Source organism: Siphateles boraxobius, unplaced genomic scaffold (genome assembly GCF_051911475.1).
Source record: "Siphateles boraxobius isolate OS27281-9 unplaced genomic scaffold, OSU_SipBor_1 143, whole genome shotgun sequence".
Classification (NCBI taxonomy): Eukaryota; Metazoa; Chordata; class Actinopteri; order Cypriniformes; family Leuciscidae; genus Siphateles; species Siphateles boraxobius.
Genome location: NW_027508748.1, coordinates 1,057,187 through 1,076,940, shown reverse-complemented (window position 1 = coordinate 1,076,940; position 19,754 = coordinate 1,057,187). Strand labels below are relative to the sequence as shown.

Genomic DNA, 19,754 nt, shown 5'->3' with positions numbered 1-19,754 from the left:
GGGCATGGACGTCTGTGAGAAGAAGGGAGGGAGTGGGTGTGGCAGGTGAGAGAGGGGTGGGGGGGCGAGCAACTGTCATCTGTCAGTGGCTTATGCCGGATCTCACATAAAATCAGGGGTAAAACGTGAGGACATTAAAGATTTTCATAAGCAGCGTTTCCAACGCAGGAACTTTTCCCAGGAACTAGGAACTTTGGGGTGGTACTCGGTGTGTTTACACCACAGGAACCAGGGTCTAAATGAAGTTCCGGGTAAAAATTCCCCCCCCCCCAGAAAGTCCCTGCTGGCGAGGTAGTACTTTTTCAGCGTTGAGGAACTTTCGGGATGGGACTTGTGAGCTGAACATGCTGATTGGTTGAGCTCACGTCACATTTGATTCGTTGACTCCACGCAGCATTTTATTTTAGCCGTCATTTTTAAAAATCGTGCTTCCTGGCTTCGTGCAGTAAAGAGTTGTCTGGAAATTAATATGGAGTTTACAAAAAAAATACAACCACAGCAAAACGCACTCAAAACAAACTCGCAGACTGGGAGGAGCAGTCGCACGCAGTTCAACGTCACGAGACTAATCTTCACGGTACTTCAGTCCGCGGTGTAAACGCAGTAAGCAACCGGTCTGGGGCAAAAAAAGTTCCTATGAAAAAAGTTCCTGGGCCAAATAGTTCCTGGTAATTGCGGTGGAAGCGCGGCTATAGCCAGCAAAGTTAAAGTCCAATGAAATACACTAACCGTCTGTTTGTCCTTTTAAAAGTAACTGAATGCCCTGCTGCTACATATCTTAAGATTAAACCTTTGGATCACATCAGTGTGATTAGAGCGTTCAGTGCATCGCATGATCAACTCCTAAATTCAAATAAAAAAAAAAGCTAGTTATTTTAATTCATAAAGTTTTAAATATGGATATTTTTCTTACACAAACGCATTACTTCGCTTCAGAAGGCCTTTATTAACCCCCCGGAGCGTGTGGAGCACTTTTATGATGATAGATGCACTTTTATGATGGATAGATGCACTTTTATGATGGATAGATGCACTTTTATGGATAGATGCACTTTTATGATGTATACATGCACTTTTATGGATAGATGCCCTTGTTTGGACTTCAAAACAGAAACAGCCATTCACTGCCATTATAAAGCTTGGAAGACATTTTTAATATAACTCTGATTGTATTCGTCTGAAAGAAGAATGTCATATACACCTAGGATGACTTGAGAGTGAGTAAATCATGGGCTAATTTTCATTTTTGGGTGAAAACGTGCAAAAAGTTTAATATTAGAAAGTAGGGTGTTAATCTGTAGACATATCTCTCTAATCAATCTACACAGCAAGAGTTAAATTACTATAGCCTACTACTGTGCAGTTTACTAAGAGAGGACAGCCCTTCCTGACCTCTTTTTACTCTTATAGGGACATGGCATTTTAATCATGTTGCCTCGGTAGGCTATAATAGTTTAATTTTTTTAATAAAATGATCCCAAAACCAAAAGATTTCAAACAGAAAAACATGGTCAACCCCATCGAAAGCCTTTTCTGGATCGACTGTGACAAATCTTCTAACTCACCAGCGATGTTTTCCTCAGAGCTGCCTGATGCATCTCCTCTAAAACTTCCTTTTCATCTCAATTATATCGTCATCAGCAGCAGCAGGAGTCTGCTAACCACTCTTGTCCATCACCATCAGTATCATTCACACATCCAGCACTGACACTCACCTCTGTGACTCCATTTTGTTCCATACTCCTCTGCTCTGCTTCATCTTTTCTATGATGTTCAACAGTAACTCCAGTATCAGCTCTAGATGTGGACGGCTGTTGATCATCTCTATGTGGACACGCAAACAGTGTATGGCCCAAATCTCCGCACTCAAAACACTGCAAACTCTCAGTGCTCGCAGAAACCATGTACGAGTTTTCTCCGTGATTCACACAGAAGGACACTTCTAGAGAACGCGTGGGTGAAGTCAGAAACATATAGACTTGGCGGCTAAAGGAAAGTACATGTTTAAGTGCCGCGTTTTTACACCCGAGGGGAATCATTTGTACAGGGCTCGCTATCGTCCCAAACTTCTGTAACTCTTTCGTAATCGCATCATTCGATATAAATGGAGGAACATTAGTGATCGTAATTTCTGTTGCCGAATCGGATAACACGTTAACGGCAACAGACGTTTCTTTAACCCATAACCCGCTCACGGTCAACTGATTTATCAGCGATTCAGACTTCAAATATACCACAATCGCTTTATCCACACGTGTTGCCGACACTATATTGTCAAATCCGATCCTCTCCCCGATAACCAGAAGCAGATCTTCCACCGTCACTCCAGGCTCCGGCTCGCACCTGCAACCATTCCGGAGGGACAGAGACTCCATACCGGCGTTTGTAAACCGCGACTTTTTCCTTCTCTCTCCTCTGCCAAAATTGAGAAAAGCTAGCCAGGGGAAAACAAAGAAAAACGCACGAAAAAGAAAACGCACTCGCACCCAACAAACACTAGCTCCTTCGCACACTCCCAGAATGCACCGGATCGAGAGAGAGCAGGTTATGCCTGTAGGCTACTGTAGCCAAAGGTCAATAGAAACAGAGCTGCATTAGTGCACTTTAGTGATGGGATTTATGGGTCTTTGGGGGATCCGGATTTTGGCGATCCGTTCCTTTCAAAGAGCCGTTCAAAAGAACAGCTCTTTTGGCTCTTTTTAAATATTTAGTCAGTTTTAAGAAGCCAGCTTGGGGGCATCTCAGTTTATCCTGGAAATAATCACTGGGAGGAATGATGAGGTGAGATTTGTAGTCAAATAATTAAAACTCAGATATCACACACCAATATCTGAGTTTGAATTATTCTGAAATACTGATTATTACCTCATTTGTCATGTGTGGACTATATTCCATAGGGTTGCACAACATCCCTCTGTTTAGAAAGTGACATCACTATTTTGGATTTACCTTTAGTACATTTAGTATGCGTAAAGCTTATGTTATTCATACAATACCTACTCACAAATAAACATCAAATACAAAGCCGGCTGCAATGAGTGAAAGTGAAGTGAAAGTGACCTCTGCATTTAACCCATCCAAGTAAGTGCACACACATTAGGAGCAGAGTAGTGAGTAGTGAACACACACACACTGCAAACATGGATACACACACCCAGAGCAGTGAGCAGCCTTGAGTGGCGCCCGGGGAGCGATTGGGGGTTAGGTGCCTTGCTCAAGGACACCTCAGTCATATTCCTGCCGGTATCGAACCAGCAATCGAACCAGCAACCTTTGGGTCACCAGTCCAACTCTGTTACCATTAAGCCATGACTGCCCCAATGAATTTCTGTGCAAAACAGCTTTTACTACAAACACTTCCACACAAGAAGATTGTTATCACACAAGAACATTTTGATAAAAAACAAAAAATATTTAAAGTTGTAAATATATATTGTAGATACAATAACATGAACATGAACACAAAATGCATTTTGTGAATTTGTGAAAAAAAAAAATAATTTTAACTGGAGTAACCATGTGAAGGCAGCGTGCACAAGTCATTGGCTCCGCTCCTACCCAATGACAGAGGCACGTAGGGTTTTTTTTCCACTGGAGTACTCACGTAAAGGATGCGCGCGCATGCACAACTACTATCATCATGCTGTTAGGCAGTAGCACCCCTGCGCAGTGTTGCCAACTTAGCAATTTTGTTGCTAGATTTAGCAACTTTTTAGACTACCCTAGCAACTTTTTTCAAAAAGCACCTAGCAACAAATTTAGCAATTTTTAAATTTTATTTGGCTACTTTTAGCAACTTTTGGAAAGTTACTAATCCATACAATATGCGTACAAGCTAGCTAATGATGAGTGGTTCATTCCTAATTCCTTAAGATCGCTGTGGAAACCGGAAGACAAAATACTATCGTACTTACTATCGTTAGACAAAATACAACGAGCGCAGGGGCGGGGCTACATAAGGTCTATATAGCCAGGCACAGAGGCTGCCGGCAGCAGTATAGCACGCATTTCACATTTTTGGTCAAATAATGTAAACACATTTCATGTGTAGTTTCACTGGTTAAGAAAATAGCCTACATAAAATGCAATTGTTCAAAAGTGTTTACCTGTTCAATATCAATGCTGTATAAAAATTTTAGTGCTGTCAAACGATTAAAATATTTAATCGCGATTAATCGCATTAATGCCATAGTTAACTCGCGATTAATCGCACATTTTTATCTATTCTAAATGTCCCTTGATTTCTATTTGTCTCATTATTTTTTCTAATTTTAATGCTCTTATCAACATGGAAAAGTGGATCAGCAGTAAGTTTGTTCTTAGCTGTTGTATCCATGTGCTTCTGTTTGAAGTCATCCATTGTAGAGCTTAGATCGGGCCCAAAAAATCAAGCCCGACCCGAGCCCGTGCGCATTGTGTCCGAGCCCGGCCCGACACATAAACTGTAATTATGAGCCCAAGCCCGATTTAAACCCGTCCATTTTTTTCATACGTGGGTCGTTATAACTGACGTTCTCAACTATTTTCTATGTTACTTTCTCCCGCCCGCAACATTGTTGTCCCGCTCCCGCCCGCAAATACACTCTTTTTTTTGTAGGCTACCTCCAAATACTTTCGCCTACGTGTCGCCACCATACACATCAGCATAAATGCTCCTGATAAATTATTTGTTATTAAAGCATTAACACACAAACCACTGTTATAACATAAAAGCAAGCAGGCTACTGAGTGCATGGTTTGGCATGACTGAATGCGCGCAAAGTGCGCTCCCTTAATAATTCCTAAAAAGCTGACATCAGTTCATCGCAATCTCACACATCTGTTATTATCAGTGAAGCTGACTGCACAATGCATCTTTCATAATATATACACTTTGTTTGTTATAATTTGAGGATTTGCCAGCTTACAGAATTCAGCACTGAACAAAAAGTCTGTTTTGAGCGGTGAGGGGAGTCTATTTTAAATGCTTCTGATGCTTCTTCATATGTCTGTGATTGGCTACATCCCTCAACGCTGCAAACATGTTATAAAAAGAAACTCTCTCCTGTAAATCGTTTCTATTTTGTTTTAGTTGTTCTTGTTGCTTTTCTGCAACATATGAATAAAAATGTATTAGTTTTTATGTTTTATTCATAGATATTTCTAGTTTGCGGGAGTCCCGCGAATCGTTTTATTCTCCCGTATCCGCACACAGAGTGAGTGCATTACCGCTCGAGCCCGCCCTCGCACTCGGCCATCAAATCTAGTCCCGCGCCGCACTCTACTGCGTTGAGCGTGCACGTCTCTAGATCGGCGTCTCGCGCTCTCGCCATCCACTCAAAACGTACCGTTAGCCTACTACTCTTTAGCCGGCGCGCAAGCCCAAACAAGTACGTGCGGCGTGCCTGTTGTTTTGTTTGCGGTCTAGCTATCCGGTGTGATGTTGTAGTTTTTCTAACGTTACTAGTTGTTGCAACAGCATGTGAAAAAAATACAAAGTTTGCTAGGCCAAAAAGAGCGTTAATCTCGCGATAAAAAAATTGACGCCGTTAAAATGTGTTTGCGTTAACGCCGTTAATAACGCGTTTAACGCACAGCACTAAAAAATTTACAAAAATATGATTATGAAAAAGTGTTGTTTGTATTACATTTACAAATGCGGTGTGGGGTGAATTCAGGTAGAGTGGGACATCAGGTTGAGTGGGACACTTAAGCTTTTGGGTACTGTAAAGGGGTAATTTTGTAAGCCAATCACAACAATTGTTACTGTGTTGTAGCTGAATGTCTATTGAATATGAAATAAAGGTTGTGATTGGTGTGACATCACAGATGTGGTCTGGATGTTATTTTTCAAATTTGCTTGACTCCTGGGACCTCACGGTAAGCCACCCGGCACGTGTCAATCTATTTTAGATTAATAAGGTTGATAATTCTGTCACTTATGATGTAACAATAAAACTTTTGCTTTTATATACATTTATACTGTCTGTGTATTAGAGATTAATAACAATGAGCATCTAACTGTATAAAATATTTGTGAAAATTCGATTCACAGCACTGTCCCACTCAACCTGACAGTGTTAGGTTGAGTGGGACAGTGCATTTCAGGTTGAGGGCTAATGCTAGCAAACACAGTGCAGCCATTTCATGAACAAAAGTTATAAGTAATAATAATGAATGCCTGAATATAAAAATTTAGCTTGGTAACATCAATATACACAAGATGGCACTCATACAGAGAGGAGAGGGACAGAGAGAGAGAGAGAGAGAGAGAGAGAGAGAGAGAGAGAGAGAGAGAGAGAGAGAGAGAGAGAGAAGAAAGCAATACAGGACAGAACAGGGCAATACAGAAAAGGAAAAGACAGCAAAGTAGGAAAGGAAGAAAACTAAACCAGTGGAGTGAAGAGAGAATGGCAGGGGCTATTGAAAAATATGAGCAGGAGGTGACTGAAGGACACAAACCAAAATTAAGCTTTTTAGCCAGGGCATGGAACATCCCAAAATCAACACTGCAAAGGCGAGTGAAAGGGCTGGTGAGTGGCTACTGCCATGCCTCAGGTAAGAGCCCCCTGCTCCAGCTCAGGCTGAGACTGAATTGGCTAGCCTTGTTAAAATGTTAGCTGAAAGGGGGAACGCAGTGGTAAACGGCATATTGTGTTCCAGTACGCCAAAATGAATGGCATTCCTGGTTTTTCTGCGGAAAAGCCTGCTGGTGTCTGCCCCCTAAACACGAACAATGAAAGTTCCATTCATTGAATGTAGAGTGAAGTTCACAATGTTACAATTTTTTCATTAGTTCCAGAAATCCATTTAAAAAAAATCCTTCCAAGTATTAATTAATTGAAGGTCTCTGTTGTCGTATTTTGCACTTCATAATGCGCCACACATTTTCAATGCATGTATTCTGGTTGTATTTACGTTTTACAGAACGTCCCAACTTCATTGGAATTGGGGTTCTATTTCTCATGTTTATTTTAACCATAAAATAGTGTCCCACTTTCCCTAACAAAGTGTCCCACTCAACATGATTGCTTCCAGTTTGCTGAAGAGGGTGTTGATGGTGTTTTTTCTTTTAAGATTAACAGTTTGTTAATAAATACATAAATTGGGAAAATTTCACAATAGTGGCATTCATTCATACAATTTTTAATACATTCTAACTGATTTAGGTTGTTTAAAATGCAATTTACCAAAAAGTGTCCCACCTTACCTGACTTCCCCCTATGTGTATATATATATATATATATATATATATATATATATATATATATATATATATATATATATATATATATATATAACAAATCTAATTTAGCATTTCAGATAATCTATGTATTACATAATGGTGTCATTTTGGGTTGCGATTACGTAATGACGTCATTACCCATACGCATAACTTCATTTAGCAACTTTTAGCAACAAATCGATCTGCCTTTGGCAACTTCCCCTTAAAATTTGTTGGCAACAGTGCCCCTGCGCTGCGCTTCCCCTATAACTGAGGAGCTAATTTGTGTGCATCTGTGTGAAGCACGCATAGAAAAAAAAGAACGACAGAAAGAACGGCTCCCCTCCAGCCGCGACTCGGCTCCCATCGTTCATGTTTATGAGCCGTTCAAAAGAATCGGTTCGTTCGCGAACGTCACAACTCTAGTGCACTTCTTAACCACCTGTGTCCTTGTTCAACAACAACAACAACAAAAAACCTGTGTCCTTGTTATCCACCTTATTCATGACGAGCTTACTGCGTTTTGAATTATGGGTGGAACTTCCATTCAAAAAGACTGAAACGAATCAATTAAAATCAAGGTTGCCCTAATAAAGCTTATCCGTCAGTTTGACTGGATGATCTATCAGTTTTCTTTCATGTTTTATTTAAGAATAACATGAGAATAACGTTACACTTGGTATTTTAACATGACATGTTATAACAAGAGTTTCTAAGAGCTCCTTTCAGTCATCTTTTCCTCATGTTTATTTATTTTTTTCCTTTTGCATTCCGATGTAATATGAAAAAGGTCAACATATAGTAGGCCTACACATTTGTGGTCTGTTCTCCCGATTTAATTTACGATATATGCCATTAATAATGAACTGGAATGCACGAGAATCTGTCCTTTTTCTCTCCCCAAATCATAACGTCTCTTTCCAGGTTTGTTTTCACAGGTAAATACAATTTATTATCTGAAATCACTTTGAAATAGTATCACGCAATGCTGAAGTAAATTTAAAAAAAAATATGTTTTTTTTATTTGTATAATACCTACAGCTTATATTTAACCGTCCGATTTTGCTGTGGAAAGATTCACACTTTTGGGGTTATTCATGGTCTTTTGAAAGTACCTTGTTGATGCTTTTACACTTTTAAATGTCCTTTTAATGTTCAATGTTTGAAGGGTGAGTAGAATAATGTAATGTCATTGTACACAGTTTAAAAAATATGTTATTTTCCAAATCTGAAATTATTTGTGCCAACTTCAAAAAGTAGAATGCACAAGCTCAAAAAGAGGGAAGAGTCGACCAAGCAGTGAAGACACACACACACACCACTAAAAGTAGATAGTGGAGAGCGGGGCACATCCTAACACTTTTTGACTTCCTCAGTTTGTGTAAATCCACTTGGGGTTCAGGGTATTTCTTTTTTCCCACATTAATTTCCCACGTCTAGTACAATTATGTGGTTTTGTTTCATTAATACAGTTTATACTTTTTGCTTTATTTAGGCTACCCCGAAAAAATTGGAAGGGGAATGTGACAACATGCCCCGTAGGTGGGGCACATTGTAGTATGACCATATGACAGATTAAAATGTTATCTGATCTAATAAAAAAAATATACAAGACGAACTAAAATAGTTTGTCAACTTTTGCATAACATTTTTTTTTTTCGTTATTAATTGTGGAGTTCTGTAATTGAGAATTGAATCCTTCTCTGGTTGTTCTTCAATGGCTGCATAAATCATTAACTCTGGAAATGCATAATACTCTTCATTGTTCTGTAGAGAATCTGAACTTTGTCCTCGGGACTTTTCAAGTTGTTGCCAGTTCTCAAATCGGATACTTTAGTACAACAAGCTTTTGCCATTAAAGATATCAAGCTCTTCAGACTTAGGCCTCGTTCCCACTGCAGGGGCTTAATGCTCAATTCCGATTTTTTGAAAAAATCCGATTTTTTTGCAAGGCCGTTCACATTTCCAGTTAAATGCGACCTTTTGTGATCTCCTGTGTGAACTTGAACGTGAAATGACCCAGAAGTGACCCGCATGCGCAGAAGAGTACTCAACGGTCAACGGCGTCACTTGTTGTTTGCGGAAGTAGCTAAACATGGCCTGAATAGAGTTGTCCCCCCAAATATTAATTAAATCAGAAACCTCGCTTCCCTTCCATTGACTGGTCTCAGCATCGTCCGCCATAGTTGTTGTTTATCTTCTCATTCCCGCCTACTTCAACGAAGAATTATGACGTTTGTCGCATATGAATGACGTGAAGGTCGGATTCATGTGACCTGGCCGTTCAGATTGAAGTCGGATTTCAAATGATCGGATACATATCGGATTTGGACCACATACCCAAGTGGCCTGGGTCACATTTGAAAAGATCGGATCTGTGTCATTCAGACTGTCATGAAAAGACACAGGGGCAAAAAAATCGGAATTGGGTCGTTTCAGCCTGCAGTCTGAATGAGCCTTAGTTCCTTGACTTCTATCAGAGGATTGCTGAAAAGAGGTTCATGTTGTATTCAGCTTCCGGGGTCTGAAAACTCTCTCTCTTATAGGTTTCCATACTTTTGAAACTGACTGATAAAGAGACGAAGTAGCCTACCACTTAAATTCAAATCAGTCAGCCTTATTAAAAACAACTGTTTGTAGTATTTACAAATGTCCACTTTTTGCAGTAAAGTACAAGCTGTATCAGTCCACATGGATTCCCCAGAATACAACCGTCTTTGCACCGCTTTGTATATCCATTAGTCCTTGTCCAACTTCATTGACTGGCAAAAAACAAAAGCACAGCAAACAACAAACAACATCATTTGGTGGGTTTATTACAATGATTTTATGCCAGATCATATAGGCAACTAAGTTGTTGGCAACCAGGGCGGGACTGTATGATATCTTAGGTTACACCTTAGGTTACACCACTTCCATCTCGACAATTTTCCACACACTTTTTCAACCATACCCTCCCAGTTCTTTTCCTGATATCATTCCCTCCCTATACCCCTAAAACTCCAGCCCTTCATATCCGCATTGAATTCCAGCTGGGAGTACTGGAGGCTTCTCTTGCCAATTCCCCATAATGAACCCTTCACTTTTATTCCAGTTGACCCTTGCAGATGAGGCCTTTTCATTAATGCTAGGCTTTCTTTTAATCACTTATTTAACATAATTTTTGTTTTTTATAAAAACAGTGACATCATCTGCATAAGCGGATACTTTAATAGGCCTGTTTTCAAAACCTTGTAAATGTTTCCTTAATTAACAATTGCTAAAGAATAGAGTTGTCCTGATAAAGGACTTCCCTGTCTAATACCCATATTTATTAAAACTGGCTGGCTGAGTCCACCTCCCACCTTGAGCGTGACTGATGCCCCAGTGTATACAAGTTTTAATCCTAATAAAAAAGAATCATCAATTCCAAAAGCTTTGAGAGTATTAAACAAATAACAATGATCAACTCTATCAAAAAATGTTTCTTGATCAATTGAAATAGACCTAAATCTTGATTATAAATGTATGCCAGATCAATAACATCTCTTAAAAGAAAGAGGTTATCCATTATAGTTCTCTTTGGTATACAATAAGTCTGATTTCTTTGTATTGTTGTGAACTTTTTCTTCTAAGGTGTAGGCAACTCAGAAGCGAAGACCAGGAGACTCGGGCGTATCTTTTAAGAAGGTTTCTTTATTGAGAAAACGAGCTGTGCATCGCTGTAGTCTTCCAAGCTCGTCTCGAGTCTAAGGGAAACGTTCCCTTGCAATTTATATACATTTAGGGGCAGCGCTTAACATTGTGATGAACAATGCATGTAAATGATGTATACAGGTTTAGGAACCTGCCCTATACTGAGAGTGTTACCAATTCCAATCCAATCAGCAGTGGTTGAATGTAACAAAGTACATTTACTTAGTTACTTTACTTAAGTACATTTTTCACGTATCTGTACTTTACTTAAGTAGAATCAATAGTGCATACTTTTTACTTTTATTTCGTTACATTTTACATCAATTATTATACTTTCTACTCCACTACATTTCTACAATGTTCCGTTACATTTTCGTTTGTCTCAACAAGTTTGGTTGCCATAGACATAGACATCAATATCTATGGCCATAGATATCTGTGATGTTCGGTTCGTGAACGAATCGTTCTTTTGAACCGGTTCTTTTTAGTGAACCGGTCGAACCAGCACACTAAATCGGACTGAATCGTTCGAAACAGTTCGCGTCTTGCGTCAGTGCTGATCCACAAGTTACTAAAGTTACTCACTTTCAGACATGCCTGACGGTCCCTCTGACTTGAAATAAACCAATATCCCGGAGTATATTTTACCCGAGTAAATCAAAAGTTCACTGAACTGAGACTTCTTGTGCTGAGAGAAGTGATGAGCACGAGCAGCTGATACTGAGCATGCGCGCACAGGTACAGCGGTTCTCGGATCACCAGTACAGAACCGAAAAGTGTTTATTTCGGATGTGTTCAACATAGAACCAGATGAGCTGATGATGAGCTGTATACATCTGGTATAAAAGTATGCAAGTACTTTTACTTTTAATACTTAAAGTCATAGGCGCCGATTTATGTTTTCCTCCGTGGGTGCTCATGGGCGCACGCCCTTTAAAAAAAAAAAAGTAACGTTAGGCCTAGTCAAAAAATGTTTTCATTTCAGAACCGAACGAGAAGCGCAGCGCTGCGTCTATGACAACTCGAGGTAGCCTATCGCACACCGGACACGCACTTTGTCAGTTTATGGCCAGCAATATTGTAATGTTATGTTTAAGGACATTATGGAATTAAGATAATGTATGTAGGCTACTATGTTACGATTGTACTGTAAAATTAAATACAACCGGGGGGTCCGTTAACTGAATGAATTGAGAATATCACCTGAAAATCCGATAACATCAGCAATTTTCATTCAAGCAGCGGATTTCTGTAAATGAATGTAAAATAAATGTATATTGCAGCACAGGTTGAAGTCAGTACATTAACCACGATTTGAGAAAAATAAATGTAAATTTTATATAAAACTATGTAAATCGCGCTCTGTGGCACGGCAGGATTTTGAACAAGGTCCTATAGCCGTAGCTGGGCGCCGCCGGTGTGTGTAAGTTACACTCATAGAGAATAATGTGTTCGAATTTTAAAAGACATAGCACTACGCGGCGCTGCGCTTCTCGTCCGGTGTGCAACCCCTTTTAGGAAATGGGCAGCCGCCGACACGAACGCACACACCCATTTACTTGATAATACCTGTAAAGCCGTAAAGTAGGCTATCTTTCAACTCAGGACCATAGCTCAGGACAGCGCCACTTCTCACAAATACAAACAGGATTGGAGATCAAAAGTTTAACTGACACGTAACCACGATCAGAGGCGTTTTCATCCGAGAAACGCTGTGATTGGTGGATAGGATATGGAGCAGGCGACTGACAGCGACATAACCAATCTCACAGTGTGACAGACGCTTCACATAGCACCAACTGCAATGTTTAATTTTAAATGAATGTAGCCTACTGGCAGTCTGTGCTCGGGTGCTCGGTATTTTACGTGGGTGCTCGAGCCTCGGAGCACCCACGGTATTGGCGCCTATGCTTAAAGTACATTTAAAATCAGGTACTTTTTACTTAAGTAGGGTTGTCATTGTGATACTTTTACTAAAGTAAATTTGTCACTGGTTATTTGTACTTTTACTTAAGTACTGAGATTCACTACTTCCTCCACCACTGCCAATCAGACTAGAGAACAGGAATGGCAGGACTCTCCCGCTGAGACAAAAGCTCCCAAGAGCCACCAAGAGTTTCGGTAATCTGATTCATTTAACTTACAATAGAGAGAAACAGGAATGGCAGGCTCAACAGAGAGAAACAGGAATGCTAAATTCCGTCTCTCTATCTTAATTTTTCATGTGATGTTATGTAAAGAAAAATAGGATCAGCAGATCTTAAATATATTCTTAAATTTGTAACCCTTCCGTATCAAAGAACCAGGGTATTTTTATTATTATTATTTTTGTTCTATCTGAAAGACAATTCACAAGAATTGTATAGTATGTACATAATACTACCACTGGTCTCATGTCTTTTTTAAAAGACCAAGGTCGCTTTTCTTGGGGAGTAACGAAAGTACAGCTCTTTTACGCTCTTTTATGTTTAAGGATATTATGAAATTATGTTTGTACCATGTTATGATTGTACTGTACAAAACAATCGTTGTTGAGTCTGCAGGCTGAGCACTGTACCTCAGGGCGTCCGTTATCTGAATTAATTGAGAATCTCATATGACAATTGCTTCAAGTCGTGTTGACTCTCCCGCGCCCTCGACTGCTCTTTCAAGCCTTGTTTATACTCGACGCGTCCGCAAGAGCGCGAAGGTGCGTTCCAGTCCAAAATTGACATGCCCTTCACTCGTTTACTTCCCTCCGTCTCGTTCACTCGGATGTACGTCATTGCTTATGTTGCACGAGTGTTCACAATTGGCGGAAACTGCAATGGGCTGAACTGGAAACTTGGAGTCAGCTATGGAGTTGATTTATTATTTACAATTTTTTTCCCTTTAAGAACTTGTTTAATGCAGCATCCAAATATATATAGGTGTGTTTGGGTTGTTTAATATAAAAAAATCGAATTAATATATAGGCCTATCATAGAGTTGTTTGTGGTGGTGGTGATTAGACGAGATCGGCGGTGACATCACAATCGTGTTTCATTGTGGTATATGGAGCTGCCTGAAGTGTACATATGAAGTAGACTCGCTCCCTCGGTCAAAATCGAGGGAACGAGGGTCTGCCCATATAAACTTCCCTCGTCCACTTCACTAAGTGGAACGCACTTCAAAATGGCGGCAGGGATTCCTCCGAGGGGAAGTGCTTAGGGAAGATCGCAAGTGCATGTCTAAAAGTGGACTGGAACGCAGCACTGCTACCTATTCTCTGCGGAGCGGAGAGACGCTTACCCCTAAAATCCCCTGGATCCGTCTACGGCGCGGAACGTCAGCGTCGCGGATGCCGCAGCTAATCACGGCCATTATAGTTAATGCTCTAAAGTTCACCAGCTGTGGACGTAACGTGTCTCAAAAGCGTCCCAGAAGCGGCTCTCCGCGCCGCTTCGCTAAAGATAGGCGCCTAGTCTATTTTTGACGGACCCGCGTCCAAGCCGCACCGTGAATACAAAATAAAAGTCAAAAAACACTATCAATTTAAAAATAAACACCCTGTGGAGACTTCGCATCCCTACAGTTTGGACAAAAATGCCTCTGATTGGACACCAAGTAGGAAATAACAACAGAAAAAACTAATAGAAAGAATTCACTTAATTAAGTAACCCACTTACCTATGTAGAAGCACAAAGAGGAAAATTGAAGGAAGGAAAATTGAAGTAAAAAAATCAATAAGGTAGCACAATTAACTGTCTGCTCCTGAGCCAAATGAAGACAAATGAACAACAAATAAACAACGCTCCGATTCTGAAGAAAAATGAAGACGTCACCAACGCTCCACTGCTGAAACGCGTCTGAGACGCTTCCAGTGGACTTTGACGCCGACCTAGGGACGCATCAAAAACGTGGCGCTGACGTTCCACGCCGTAGACGGATCCAGTGGATTTTAGGGGTTAGGGACGCTTCTGAGACGCACTGCGTCCGCAGCTGGTGGACTTAAGAGCATTGACTATAGTGGCCGCGATTAGCTCCGGCATCCGCGACGCTGACGTTCCGCGCCGTAGACGGATCCTGTGGATTTTAGGGGTAACAGTTGTATTAGACAGGTCTATTAAACAGATCGTAAACTAATAAACACAGAGAATGCGAGGACTAATATGTGCTTAGGCTCTCTTGCGTTCTAAGCGCGTCAAAAATTAAAGATCCGCTGCTCATATTGCCTATATATATATATATATATATATATATATATATATACACACACATACATATAACATCGAAATCAACACACGAATCATGAGCTCAGTTCTTTTTTGGAATAAAACATTTATTCAAACATTAAAGCTGACACAAAGGAACTATATATATATATATATATATATATATATATATATATATATATATATATATATATATTAAAACATGCCAACTTGAATGGAGATATGTCTCCATGACACAGCTTTTCTGCCGATGTCCCTATACGACCTCAAACTTGTATAATAAAGCTCAGGAAATTCCGATACACACAGTACTAGCCGTTCATCCATTTTGATTTCCGTGTTTGTTTGGATGTCCCGGTTTTAGACAAGTACTTTCACAGTACTTTAGACAAGTGCAAACTGGGTCCTTAATGCAAATGTGATCCTATTCACAAAATGAGAGGCTTTTATGGTCGCCCATCAATGCAAATGTCTCTATGTGTATAGTAGGATCATAAACATGCTGTATAGACGTACCAGTTCGGCCAGATTCGGCTCGAAGTCGTCCATCTTCGGATGCGGCGCCGCGCGCGATGTTACAAAAAGTGCCGGGCGTGCACACCGCCAGGCGAAATGGTGTCTCGCGCACCCAATGCGCATGACCGCCCACACCGCAATGACGTCATTTTGCCGCGCGCACCTTCGCGCTCTTGCGGACGCGTCGAGAATAAACAAGGGGTGCTTCTCATTTCTTATTTGTGCATCCTCGTTTCCTTCCTCGGGAAGGGTGCGAGGAAAGAAAACGAAGACGGAGGTATCGAATTTAAGCTTTTTTTTATACATTGGAATACTTGATCACACGAGCGTCACTTCATAGCGTCATCAGCAGCGCTCAAATGATCTGCCCTGATGTTGTTGAAGTTTGTTTATTTAAGAAATTCATAAGAAATAATGATAAAGCAAGATACCCTGTTGAAATATGTGAGATATGTGGTTTATGCAAAGGTAAAGAATAAATTAAAATGATTGTGACCGATATGAAGGGGGAGGATAATTGATACGTGCGTCACGTTTAGTCAATAAAACACTTCCGCATAGGACATACCTGTGTATCCTCGCTCATGACTCCTCTGGAAGCCTCCTCGATCCTCGACTCCTCGCGGAGCAATTAGAGAATTGAGATGTCCTTCAACATGGCTGTGCTTGATTGGTTTGCAGGTCATAGGATGGAGGACAGAGGAGCGAGGAGACGAGGAGGGATAATGAGAAGCACCCCAGGTATCGAGCGAGGTATACTCGAGGTGTTGCTCACCGGACACGCACTTTCTCAGCAATATTGTTATGTTTAAGGATATTATGAAATTAAGATAATGTCTGTAGGCCTACTGTTTTGATTGTACTGTACAATTAAATACAATCGTTGTTGAGTCCTACTGTTATGATTGTACTGTACAATTAAATACAATCGTTGTTGAGTCCTACTGTTATGATTGTACTGTACAATTAAATACAATCGTTGTTGAGTCCTACTGTTATGATTGTACTGTACAATTAAATACAATCGTTGTAGAGTCTCTTATGGGCGTCCGTTAACTGAATTAATTGAGAATCTCACCTGAAAAATCTGATAACATCAGCAATTTTCATCCAAGCAGCGGATTTCTGTAAATTAATGTAAAACTAAATGTATCTTTCAGCGCGATTTTGAACAGACTCCCGAGTCGTAGCTGGGCGCTGTCAGTGAGTGTACACTCAGAAAATAATGTGTTTGAAATTTCAAAGGGGTGGTCGATTATGATTTCACTTTTCTAACTTTATTTTGTGTGTAATGTTACCGTTTGTGTTAACATCTGCAAAGTTACGACGCTCAAAGTTCAAAGCAAAGGGAGATATTTTCTTTTAAAGAAATCCCTTTTTAAGGACTACAACAAAGGACTGATAGGGACTACACAAGCTTCCTCCTGGGTTAGTGACATCACAAACCCTAAAATGTACATAAACCCGCATAGCAAGTTCGCAACAATATGGCTCTGCTAAGAACGCTCTTGAAGCTCCGCCCTCTGTGCTTGGAGCAGCAGCTCATTTGCATTTAAAGGGACACACACAAAACGACGCATTTTTCTTCACCCTCAAAAAAGGACAATTTTAACATGCTATAAAACTTAAGCCTCGACAGTGCCCTCATCCCGGCAAACGTTACCCCTTCCCTTGGGAAACCGTTCCCGGAGTGTCACCTTGGGTTCTGAACATAATCAAACTTAATTAGAAATTATTTTAATTGCATTAAGATATAAGTGGATTTAAGATAGGATTTTTTTTTTTTTTTTTACATTTGAAGCATATGAAAGGTATTTTATGTTTACTTTCTTACACAATGAGAAACAATTACAAACCCAAATGGTCCGCCAGGAAAAATTAACGGTTCATTTGCTATTATTTACCATCTAAAACATAAAAATGAAGAAACTCACACCTGCATCAAGTATTAAATTCATTTAATTGTTTACAAAAATATTGTACAAATGAGATCTGCACACAGCTATACAAATGAAAATGTAGACAAACTTCCTCACAGCTCATATAAGCGCTAGTGATTATCCTGAGAAACACACGAGCTGCTCTAGAATCTTGTGTCTCTGTGTGTGTGTGTGTGTGTGTGTGTGTGTGTGTGTGTTCGAGCTGCTTCAGTAATGATGGACTTTAATCTGGTTGTTGTCGTCGAGGCTGAGCTGAACTAACCCACCGCTGCTGGACCCGGTCCTGAGGTTTGGGAAGAGAGGACTGTGTGTGACACTCAGGAAAACAGCACGAGACACAGAGTAGCTCATTCACTACATGAGAAATACACATTTACTCCGGTATGTACGTGTGTGTGTGTGTGAGTGTGTGTGAGCGTGTGTGTGTGTGTGTGTGTTCAGGGGAGAAAGTAGGTGACGATTCTCGGTCCCAACCACCCAAACCACCTGAAGGAGTTCTGTAGAAATGAACATGTTCTCCTCGAGGAAAAGCATCAGGCTCTGTAAGGATACATGTTGCGGTTTTTCCGTTGAGCTTCCAGCCAGCGTTTGTTTCCTTCAATCAGACCCTGCAGCCGCTGACCTTCGACCTCTGCTGATGGACGCAGACTCGACAGACTGTACACACACAAGATAACAGCTATTTACACTGAATATCTATATGACTGTGAAAGACGTGTGTGTGTGTGTGCGCTCACCTTGGTGGTGTGTATCCCGAGTAGGTCATGTGAGCTCTGCTGGTTTCTGTGGTAACAGAGATGATGTTCAGATGATGCTGTAGGTAATGACGTGTGTGTGTGTGTGTGTGTGTGTGTGTGTCTCACCTGTGCTCAGGCCCGACCAGCGGTTCTGCAGCGAGTCTGTGGGTCTGTGTGCGAGTCCTTTGGACAGCGAGGGGGAGGGGTTTACAGGCCACGCCCACGAGGGACGGGGTGGTAGAGGAGTGGTCAGAGTGGGCGGAGCCTGTTTGTGGGTCAGTGAACCCAAAGCTCCTAACACAGAATTGAGCTGACCTGAGATCAGCTGCAGAGAGTCGGCCAACTGCTGCACCTTCACTGGAACTGACAGACGATCAGACACTCGTGAACCACTGCATAAACACAAGCTCTAGTGTCTTAAAGTGCCCTATCATGCTATTTTAAATGTTCCTAATTTTGATATTAAAACATGTTTACATGCATCAAAAACACTTTAATTTTCTCATAATATCCACTGCAGCTTCAGCTCTTTGTCTGAAACGGTTCGATAAAGGATTCTGTCTCTCTAAGCCCCACCTCTCTGAGAGCTGCTCTGCTCTGATTGGTCAGACGGCCCAGTCTGCTGTGATTGGTCAGAAACCATACGCTCATGATCATATCTGAATCTCAGCTCTTGACACACAGTGATACGAACAGTGTCGATGGCGTGGGTTTTACCGTATCAATCTCATCAGTGGATTTGCTTTGTCAGCAGAAAACAGCGTCTTCTCCACATGAACAACACGAACCAAACTCTTCCAGTCTCAGATAAACTACAGTGTTTGAGGGCGGGGCTAAGAGACACTGTTCAGCCAATCAGGACCACAGGCTGGCATTATGCTAATTAATTACACACGTACGCAGGTTCAGCTGGAAGTGAGACTGTATTACTGACGACTCGTTTCAGTTCAGAATCACTTCTTTCTTTTAGGAGACAAAAACTACATTTATCTGCACTTTGATCTTTGAAACTTTGCAGACCTTTTACATTCAAAACAGCTTTATTACATACCACATTACATACTATGTAATATAATAATAATAGGGGCATAATATAAACATAATAGGGGCATTTTGTGTGTATGGGTGTGCATGTGTGTGTGTGTGTGTGTGTGTGTCACCTGTTCCCTCTGGGCTGTAGATGCTGCTCATCTCTGACTCAGTGACATCAAACGTCACTTTCCGATCAGCTGACCTCTCAGCGTCCTCACATGACACCTGACACACACACACACATACACACACACACCTCTCATGAAATGTACAGTATAATGCTGAATGTCACAGAATTTGGCAAATGCTGGCTGAATAAATCAGACATAGGGCTACACACTGAATCAAATGGCGATATGGATGAGTGTGTGTGACTATTAAAGTTTGTCTCAGTTTTCTCTACTACACAAATTCAAGCACACGTGATGCATGTCTTTCAACAAAATGTCTTTCTCTG

At 40.8% G+C, this 19,754-nt stretch overlaps 1 protein-coding gene across 12 annotated transcripts in view; it reads right to left on the bottom strand.

Annotated features, from left to right (window-relative positions):
• Positions 1 to 17,529: 17,529 nt before the first annotated feature.
• Positions 17,530 to 19,754, bottom strand: part of cep164 (centrosomal protein 164) — a 29,892-nt gene continuing 27,667 nt past the window's right edge. For all 12 annotated transcript variants that reach the window (XM_077230391.1, XM_077230381.1, XM_077230384.1 and 9 more), the window contains 5 exons: positions 19,426 to 19,522; positions 18,392 to 18,628; positions 18,266 to 18,311; positions 18,081 to 18,185; positions 17,530 to 17,832 (listed from right to left, as the gene is read on the bottom strand). In XM_077230391.1, coding sequence (XP_077086506.1) covers positions 17,736 to 17,832; positions 18,081 to 18,185; positions 18,266 to 18,311; positions 18,392 to 18,628; positions 19,426 to 19,522 — 582 coding nt within the window. In that variant the 3' untranslated portion in view covers positions 17,530 to 17,735. The remainder of the gene's footprint in view (positions 17,833 to 18,080; positions 18,186 to 18,265; positions 18,312 to 18,391; positions 18,629 to 19,425; positions 19,523 to 19,754) is intronic.